General features: G+C 52.2%; 1 protein-coding gene across 1 annotated transcript in view; it reads right to left on the bottom strand.

The window, feature by feature from the left end:
• Positions 1 to 10225, bottom strand: part of ZC3H18 (zinc finger CCCH-type containing 18) — a 65450-nt gene that overhangs the window by 27745 nt on the left and 27480 nt on the right. The window contains exons 5-7 of the mRNA XM_021707406.1: positions 4277 to 4425; positions 3896 to 3988; positions 2779 to 2936 (exon numbers count right to left, since the gene is read on the bottom strand). Coding sequence (XP_021563081.1) covers positions 2779 to 2936; positions 3896 to 3988; positions 4277 to 4425 — 400 coding nt within the window. The remainder of the gene's footprint in view (positions 1 to 2778; positions 2937 to 3895; positions 3989 to 4276; positions 4426 to 10225) is intronic.

Here is a 10225-nt window from a genome sequence, read left to right as displayed (position 1 = left end):
TTTTTTTTTTTTTGAGTTGGAGTCTCACTCCATCGCCCAGGCTGAAGTGCAGTGGCATGCATACTCGCGGCCACCCCAGTGTTGACCTACTGGGCTCAGGCAATCCTTCTGCCTCAGCCTTTCAAGTAGCCAGAACTACAGGCGCGGGCTACCATGCCTGGCTAATTTTTCGGTTTATTCTAGAGATGAGGTCTCCCCAAGTTGCCCAGGCTGGCACTGAACCCATGGACTTAGGCGATACTCTCACCTCAGCCTCCCAAAGTGCTGGAATTGCAGACTTGGGCAACTGCGCCCAGTCCAGTCTGGTCTTAAACTCCTGGACTCAGACAATCCTCCCACCTCGGCCTCCCAAAGTGCTGGGATGACGGGCATGAGCCACCACTCCTGGTCCAAGATAACATTTCTTAACATCTTGCATAAAAAAGGACTCACAGGTCAGGCGATGCTGAATAGAGGGCTTGAGGTGGTAGAAAAGCAGCCCCAAAAGCTGACCAGGGTGTGTGTGTCCAGCAAAGCATTCTTCTTACTAAGTGATCTTACCAGGTGAATTGTTTAATTCTAGGAGACATGAAGAAAGAACTATGCTCCCGTCCTTGACACCACATTTCAGAGGGCCTCCCCAAAGTGCTGGGACAGGCACTGCATTCCGCGGGGACTGCATTGAAGGGCCCAGCCCACCCCAGGGCCCTAGCAGCCAGGCGCCTAAAGGTATCTGCAGAAAAGGTGCTCCATGCTGCTGTCCTCCAAACTCAACACTGGGGGCACCACAGTCCAGCTGCTCAGGAGGCTGAGGTAGGGGGATCGCTTGATACCAGCCTGGGCAACATTGAGACACAGGGGGAAAAATAAAGGGGGTATGTACCCTGGAATTCCTTGAGATCAGTGGTTCCAGCTTTCACATGAGCTAGGATTACCTGGAGAGCCTGTTAAAACAGACTGCTGGTCTCCATGCTCCCTAGAATTCCTGACTCTGGGTCTGAGGCTGGGCCTAGGAACCTGCATTTCTAACAAGCTGCTGGGGGCACAGATGCAGCTGCTCCAGGGACCACCTGCAAAGAGCCACAGCCTTCAGTCCAGAGACGTTCCCCCCCCCCAGTGAGCAGAAACTCGGCCCTGATCTTGGCCCCCGCCTGACTGAGGGAGCAGCCAGGCAGTATCTGTAATTTAGCAGGAACCCACACACAAGGGCGGCCAACGTGGTCCCTGCATGTTCCCGGAGGCCCTGAAGCCTCGGCTCCTACCCACCTGAACCACTGCCTCCGCACACAGATACAGCCCACTCCAGGTGAGGCAAGCCTAGGGAGGGCACCAGAGGGACTCACAAAGCTGGGTAGGAGAGACTCACTCTGCCCATTTTCCTGCCCATCCCGCCAGAAGCTCACACCAGGACCACTCACTGCCTGGACTGTGAATCCAGCTCCCCAGGCCCAGCATGTCCTCAGCCCTATCTGCAACACAGATAGCTCCTATCACAAGCACCAAACACTTGTGCAGGATGAGAGACTCTTCCTGTGTCAAGCATGCACGTGGGGGGGGGGGGCGCACCACAAGATCCAAGCCCCATGGAAACGTGTCCAACCTGGCATACTCCTCAGGCCCCTCCCTGTTCCTATCAGGAGGGCCGGAAGTGGCATCCAGCATCAATCCAAGGGTCCTGACACTCCCCAAACCCTCAATTTGAGTCCGGTGCATCTGGAGAGCACTGTGCTCCCAGAGTCCCACACACACTGGCCACCAGGCTCCTGTCCCTTCCAGGGAGGAAGGACAATGTCGCCACCTGCATTTCAGAGAGCATCTGCACCACAGCGATGCTGCACACCAGAGCCTGGACTCGGCTCTGACCCCAATGTTCCTTTCCGTGACCTGACACCGTCCACACAGGTCTTTCCATGTCTGGAAACCTCCAATCCCTACACCTCTGAGGGGGTCTCTGTCGAGCAGGGATGGACACTGGGCCCATCCACCCATCTGCCTGCAATGGCGAGCCCTGTGCGCCTGCCCACAACAGTAGGCCTGAGAGCCTTGCAGGCCGCGACGACAGGGCCCATCCGGAACGTGAGCCTGCGTGCTGCCCTGACTATGCCAGACAGAAATCAGCAAAACAACTCTCAACAGCAGCATGATGGACGACCTGCTGCTGTGACACCTGGCACAAAGCCAGAGCCAAATGGGACACCGGCAGGACCTTGGCTCAGCTCTCGCAGCCTGGGCCCACCACACGACTCTTACAGACACTCGGCCATTTCCACCCCTTTGAGGTGAGTCCTGCCTGGGCTGGGTGGGCAGAAAGCAGCACTTGTGGGCCTCATGGCCCCGAGGACCTGACCCTCATCCAGCCCAGCCCTGCTGTGAGCATTTGGAAGGGTAGCATGCAACACTGGGAAGAGATGCAAGGCCAACAACATGCATGTTGCAGAGGGCTGTGCGGGCAGCAGTTGCAGGCTCCTGACAGCATGACAAATGCCACACATCTCCCAGCTCCTGGGGAATGGGGAAAGGAAGGGAGGCACAGTGTGAGGGGTTCCTGGAGCTTCAGGGATGGCTACAGAAATCCCAGAGCTCATGGGAGCCACAATGCTTCCTGCACAGAAGCCAAACCCAAGACATGCTGACAGCGGGGACCACCTGCATGAGCTCAGAGTGCTGTGACCTGGGCAGGAGCGGGTGGGCATTAGCCCCACCTGGGACCAGCCTGAGGTGGCTCTCCCCAGGACAGGCCTCACACAGAGGCACTTCTATACTCTCAGAGGGGCAGGGAGAGGCAGGGTCAGTCCTTACGCTGTGTCTCTGACATCTCTTGGGATCCGAGAATTCCAATCTCGGAAAACTTCATTTTCTTTGTCAAATTCCCGTTCATCTTCACCAATGGTCACCGTAAATCTTTTTTCTTCAAAATCCGGCTCCTGCTCTTTTCGAATGGTTGCTTTTTTTAAAACCTAGCATTGTAAGAAGAAAAAGTCAACATGGAGTCAGAACACCCAGCGTTGCTGTCAGGAGGCACAGGGGAACCCACACAACGTGACTTGAGTGGCCCTGCAGAAGGCACGATGCCGTCCGAGAGTCAGGGACAGAGCCTTGCAGAAGGCATAGCCACTATGTGTATGGGTGGGGAACAGAGCACTGCAGAAGGCATAGCTGTTGCTGTGTGCCAGGGCAGGGGACAGAGTCCAGGTACCTTGGGCAGTCTGTCCCAGTAGCACCAGGAACTGTCCGAGCATGGAGGGAGGCAGGATGGAGCCCACCCCTCCCTACAGTTTCTCTTGGAATAGGATCAGAGAGCCTCAAACAGAACTGGGTGAGGTGACAAGTGGCCTGGGGGAGACTGGAGTCCGAGGGAAGGGGAAGTGTGCTGCCTGTCTGACTTGGGGCTGAGTAAGCAGGGCTGGGTGCCAGCAGACACTGGCCTCTAGATCTTAAGCCCGGACACCAGGGTCAGAGAAGGCCTGGAGGAGGGAGTGGGCAGTGAGGGGAGCCCTAGAGGGCACCACGGCCTCTTAAGCGAGAGTGGATGCTGAGGACCCAGCATGGGGTGCGGGGCCTGGGGGCATAGCGTGGCTGCCTCCTTAGATGTGGGAGGTGCCTCTGAGTGGCTAGAGACTACACACCATGTTCCTGGGTGGAACCTGAGGGCATGGCCCGGTGCTGACCCAGCCAGAGAGCTGGGAGTCTGTACCCTGCACTCGGCATCCCTGGTCCACTGGAGTTTGCCCATGACCTAGCTGCTTCCAAGAGACAGCGGGACACTGCTTCCCTCTGTTCACCTCTTAAAGGATCCCCAGACACAGAGTCCTGGCTCCCAAGGCTGCCCGAGTGTCTGGCTATCTCTGGGCAGGAGAGATGCTGGTTTTGCAAGGCCCCCGCAGCATGTTTCCTGTAAGGTTTTCTAAATCGTTACCTCCTTCGCATGCCGGAGTCCTCGTTCCCAGGCACTCTCTGCTGGGGGCTCTGGAGGGGGTGGAGGCAAAATTTCATCAACTATTGGCCCGCCCTATCAAAAAGTGAGAAGGGAGAAGTTGAGAAAGCAAGTAAAACCTGAAAGTCCTCAGAGAAAGGGGGAGAAAAACATCACTACACTCTGGCCCAGCCTACTCCATCCCCACGAAGTCCAGGCCTACGTCCACACAAGACAACAGAAGCAGCCCAGGGTGGCTCTCCCAGGGCACAGCATGGGCCTCCCCCAGGCACGGACACCCTTCGAGGAGGTGTGTTCACCGTCTTAAGCCCAAGTTTGGACAGGGGCCGATGGCAGACCCACGAGCGAGGAGGCGGCACGCACCCACGGGTTGGCAGGCATCAGCGGGTGAGGTCCGAGTGGCGGGGCACCGTTGGGCGGGAAGGGCTCGGCTTTGGTGATCAGGGAGTAGTTCCCCTTGTCATTCACACCTGGGTGTATGAACCGACAGTTCATCCCCCAGGTACAGTTCCCTACGGAGACAAAAGGCAGGTCAGAGAGGGCCACACGGCATGAGGGCGGCAGCAGGAGGCAGCGGTGTTCCTCAGGGCATGACACGTGCCTGCCAGTCAAATGCTCACGGGCATGGAGTGGGGAGTGGCGGGGCTGGAGTCTGGAGAGGCCAGAACGGCGGTCTGGCTGCGTGGCTTGGGGTCGCGCCACAGGAGCTTTAGAGAGGCCGGCCCCACGTGTCTGGGATGCAGCCGACTGGGGACTACCGCAAGACAGAACTCCCGCAAGGGTCTGCCCCAGCTACAGTCACTCTGTAAAGAGCTCACACATATCAACTGTCTGAATGTCAGTTTTCCCCGTGAAACAGCAAAGCCCCAGAGCTCTGCAGGCCGGTGGGGGGTACATGATGCCCAGCGGGTCTGGGATCACAGCCGAGGCAACAGCCCAGGCTATATATAGGCCACTCCACGCAAGCATACTAGATGCTAATTTCACTATGACTCAGAAAATACTCCCATTGAAACAGAACCAGCAAGAAGCACAGCAGCAGTCAGAAGTATCCAGAGGTGCCCAGCTGCCCCCCCCCCCGTAAACCTGCATTTCTCTTCACAAAGTTCTCACAGACCACTGCGAGGTATTTCTGGTCTTAAATGGGGCTTTTATATTTTGTTCACAAATAACAATCAAAAACTGTCATCCTCAGCAACAGCACAACAGGACCATTAAGGAAACCACTGAACTTGACTGTTCCATGCAGAACATGAGACATCTACACTTTTTCTTTCCTTTTCTTTTTTTTTTGAGCTGGAGTCTCACTCTGTCACCAAGGATGGAGGGCAGCGGCATGCTCACAGCCACCACAGCCTCGACCTGCTGGGCTCAGGGGACCCTTCTGCCTCAACCTTCCAAGTAGCTGAAACTACAGGCATGTGCCACCACACCCAGCTAATTTTTGATTTATTGTAGAGACAAGGTCTCACCAAGTTGCCCAGGCTGGTCTCAAACCCCTGAGCTCAGGCAATCCTCTCACTTCTGCCTCCCAAAGTGCTGGGATGACAGGCATGCGCCACCATGTCTGGCGGCATCTGCGCTTTAAATTCAATTAGTGAGTGAATCACTTTTTAAACTTATGCTTTTGAATAACTAATATGTACATGTGGTTCAAAAACAAATATGGTCTATTAAAACAGTTTTGACTGGGGAGGAGTGGCTCATTGCCAGTAATCCCAGCACTTTAGGAGGCCAAGGCAGGAGGACGGCTGGAACCTGGGAGTTTGAAACCAGTCCAGATAACACAGCAAGAACCCCATCTCTACACAAAAATTTCAAACATTAGCCAGGCATGCTGATGCGTGCCTGTAGTCACAGCTACTTGGGAGGCTGAGGTGGGAGGAACAGCTGAATCCAGAAGTTTGAGGCTGTGTAGAGTTGTGATGGTGCTACTGCACTCTAGCCTGGGTTGAGTGTGAAACTCCAGCTCAAAAACAAAAAAAAAAGCATTTTCAATGGGTTGGCATGTAGTTGGACTGGATTTAAAATCATTCTCAACAGATCTTCCATCATAACATTATATTTCTTTTTTTTTTGAGTTAGAGTCTCACTCTGTCGCTCAGATTGGAGTGCAGTGGCCGTTCCCGGCCACTGCAGCCTCGCCTGCTGGGCTCCGGCAATCCTTTCGCCTCAGCCTTCCAAGTAGCTCGAACTACAGGCGCGCGCTACCACACCCGGCTAATTTTTTGATTTATTGTAGAGATGAGGTCTCACCAAGTTGCCCAGGCGGGTCTCGAACCCGGGGCTCAGGCAATTCACTCATCTCAGCCTCCCAAAGTGCTGGGATTACAGGCTGAGCCACCGAGCCCAGCTTATAACATGATATTTCATCTGAACATTTCTATCGACAAGTCATGCTTTGCCTTATATAATGTAAATTAATAGAAACTTAGCATTTTGGAAGAAAACACATTTTTACCTGTAAATATTACAAACATTTAAGCTTACATTAAAACCAACTCCATATGACGTAATAATACACAAACTCAAAGTAAACATGAAACAATCACACTTAAAACTGCTTCTCTGGGCTCTGGCCCCTCCCTAACCTCAAGGAGGGGAATCTTCTCTCTCTCTCTCTCTCTCTCTAATTTACTTTCTAAATAAACTATATTTTCTGATCTAAAAAAAAAAATTGTTTCTCTGGCCAAATGCAAAAATGATATATTTTTTTTCCTTCTTACTTGGGATCTCATTCTGTCTCCCAGGCCGGAGTGCAGTAGCACCATCATGGCTTTCCACAGCTTCAACCTTCAGGGCTCAGCCAATCCTCCCTCCTCAGCCTCCCAAGTAGCTGAGACTACAGACATGAGTCACCACGTCCGGCTTATTTTTTTTACTTTTTTGTCGAGACAAGGTCAAGCTATGTTACTCAGGCTGGACTAGAATTCCAGGGCTCAAGCAACTCTCTTATCCTGGCCTCCCAAAATGCTGGGATTACAGGCGTGAGTCATTGGGCCCAGTCAAAAAAGTTTAAGTTCCTAAAAGTATTTAACAGCCCACATACAAGTCAAAGAGATTGGGAAATGTTATTCTACTTGGGGTTCAGAATCCCAGAGCTTCAGAGTGCTTTAAAACGAAAAGACCACGCAGCCACACACCCGAAGAGAGACCTAAATCACTGTTGGCCTCTCTCCATTCAACTGTCACAGTATTTGGATGTATTCAACACTGCTCGTGCCATTTAAAAGCAAAGGCACGTTCGTGACCCGCCTGGGCAACTTGGCGAGACCTCATCTCTACAATAAATCAAAAATTAGCTGGGCTTGGTAGTGCGCACTTGTAGTTCCAGTTACTCGGAAGGCTGAGGCGGAAGGATCGCAGGAGCCCAGCAGGTCAAGGCTGCGGTGGCCGGGAGTAGCCACTGCACTCCAGTCTGGGCGACAGAGTGAAACTCCAACTCAAAAAAAATAAAATAAATAAATAAATAATAAAAGCAAAGGCACATTGTAAAAGGTGTGCAAGTCCAGAAAAGGACTCACAGTATAAGCCACAGCATTCTAGCAACCTGTTAACCTAAAAAATGCACTTGAGTGGTGACTCAATGGGTGTGTCATTCTGCTCTTCTCTGTGTTCACACGTTTTGAGGACCTCACCTACGAGCCCACTGTCGACAGAGACCTTTCCCCACTGACAACGGTAAGGGAAAAAGAGCAGACGATGAGAAGCAGCCGGCAAGTCCCTGAGGTGACAGGTCGGCACCCGCAGGCCATGCCTGGGGGCACGGAGCCAGGACCCTTGGAGCGCTGTCTTGACCCCGGGCCAGGGCAAGGGGATGATGGCTCCAGAAAGCAGCATTTGTCTGAATTTGTGCAGGGACAGATGTCCAACAAACGCTGGCAAGAAGAGTGGCAGGCACACCGGAACCCCAGTCTGTTCTGACACGAACTTCCGTCTGCATGAGAAGAGTGAGGACACATCGAGCTGCCAGGATGGGGAGGAGGCTTCACCTTTTACTCTCGTGACTGTCAGCACCTGTTACTTTCTTCATGAAAGAAACCTTATGTGAGAGTTCTCCAGGGGAGTAAAAAAAAGAATAAAAGCAGAGGTTGGATGTGGTGGCTCAGGCTGTAACCCTAACATGTGGGGAGGCCGAGGCAGAAGGATAGCTTGAGTCCAGGAGTTTGAGACCAACATGGGCAGCACAGAGAGACCTCGTCTCCACAAAACAGAAAAAGAAAAAATTAGCCAGGTGTGGTGTCGAGTGCCTGTGGTCCCAGCTACTAGGGAGGTTGAGGTAGGAGGATCGCCTGAGCCCAGGAGGTCAAGGCTGCAGTGAGTTGTGATTGTGCCGATGCACTCCAGTCTGGGCGACAGAGAGAAACTTATCTCTAAAAAAATGATATCAATAACAAAAAAGAAAAAAATTCTCCCAGAAAATAGAAGGAAAAATAAGGAACTTCTGGTTTTAAGACTGAAAGGCCTTCTGCTTCTAAGTGGAACTCCACCATTGAATGCATGCAAACTGGGACTCTCACAGCATAAACAAACAGGATCAGTCATCATGTGAGGGACCCTCCACACATGGACTCAGCCTGGAGGCAATGAGGAGTTGGAGACTGCCAGGAGGGTGGGACAGGGGTCCTCCATCCTGAAATGCCTACATGTGACTTGTGCACATGAGACTGCAAAGGCAGATGCTCCTTTCCCTAACTGGACAGAAGGCATGTCAGCAAGCGTTGTATCCCTCAGTCAACTCTACGCCTGTGCACACACTCTGTGCATATGAAATATTTCACAGCAAAACAAGTCAAGGAAACGAATGTAAACAGAAACAGTCTACACCCTCTGAAGGAGGCACGGCAGACCTCGCCCCTCAGCCTCTAGGCCCATGGCCAGAGCTGGTCTCCACTCCCAAGGCTCCTGTCAGTCCTGCCCCCCCCACTTTTCTGGGCACACAACGTGGGAGCTCGGCTGCTGTCCTAAGCTGCATGTCCAAGGAAACGTAGCAGCATGCCGAATGGCAACACGCCACACTATGAGTGACACGGCATGCTGCATGCTGGAAAGGTCACAGCAGTCCCAGCAGAAATCAAGGGAATGAGCAGAGATGCCAAAAAATGCTGCCACTCACACGCCAGCACAGCCCACACATCCAGCCTGAGAAAGCCCTCTCTGCATGGTACCCACGTGTATGTGAGTGTGTGAATACGTTAGCATGTGTGAGCAGTGTAAGAATGGCTTGTGTGAACACATGAGTGTGTCTGAGTGTGTCAGTACGAGAGCCCATGTGAGCTAGTGTGAGCATGTGCGAGCGTATCTGAGTATGTGAACATGTGAGCCCATTAGTATGTATAAGCATGTAAGCTCACGTTAGCATGAGCTCCTGTGAACATGTAAGCATGTGAGTGCTTGTGAGCATGCATGTGTCTCTGTGAGTACATGAGTCCATTAGCATATGTAAGCATGTGAACTCACATTAGTGTGTGTGAGCATGTGCATGTGTAAGCACATGAACTCACATTAGCATGTGTGAGCATGTAAGCATGTGTAAGCATGTGAACCCACATTAGCATGTGAGCACGTGTATTTTTATTTTTAAATACAATTCCAGCCAGCAGTTCGGGAATTTAAAAATATACGCGCAGGCTAGGCACAGTGGTTCAAGCCTATAATCCCGGCACTTTGGGAGGTCAAGGTGAGAGGACTGCCTGAGCCCACAGGTTCAAGACCAGCCTGGGCAACTTGGTGAAACCTCATCTCTACAATAAATAAAAAAATTAGCTGAGTGTGGTAGCACGCGCCAATAGTTCCAGCTACTTGGAAGGCTGAGACTTAAGGATCACCTGAGCCCCGCAGGTCGAGGCTGTGGTGGCCAGGAATGTGTCACTGCACTCCAGCCTCAGTGACAGAGTGAGACTCCAACTCAAAAAAATAAAAAATAAAAAAGAACATGGCTCAGCATGTAATCCCAGCACTTTGGGAAGCCGAGGTGAGTGGCTGCCTGAGCTCACAGGTTCGAGATCAGCCTAGGCAACTTGGGGAGACCTCATCTCTACAATAAATAAAAAATTAGCTGGGCATGGTAGTGCGCACCAGTAGTTCTGGCTACTTGGAAGGCTGTGGTAGAAGGATCACCGGAGCCCAGGGTGGCCATGAGTGTATACTGCACTCCAGCCTGGGTGACAGAGTAAGACTCTAACTCAAAAAAAAAAAAGAAAGAGAGAAATAATTTCTAACTTGCTTCTTTGTAAATAACATCAACTTGACATTAGCTCTTCTCTAAATTTCTGGTCTCAGCAACCCAGACCCCCTCCCTTTTTTTTTTTT

The sequence above is a fragment of the Carlito syrichta genome, unplaced genomic scaffold (genome assembly GCF_000164805.1).
Source record: "Carlito syrichta isolate Samal-C Ts95f unplaced genomic scaffold, Tarsius_syrichta-2.0.1 Scaffold317439, whole genome shotgun sequence".
NCBI lineage: Eukaryota > Metazoa > Chordata > Mammalia > Primates > Tarsiidae > Carlito > Carlito syrichta.
This window is presented reverse-complemented; position numbering and strand designations above follow the sequence as displayed.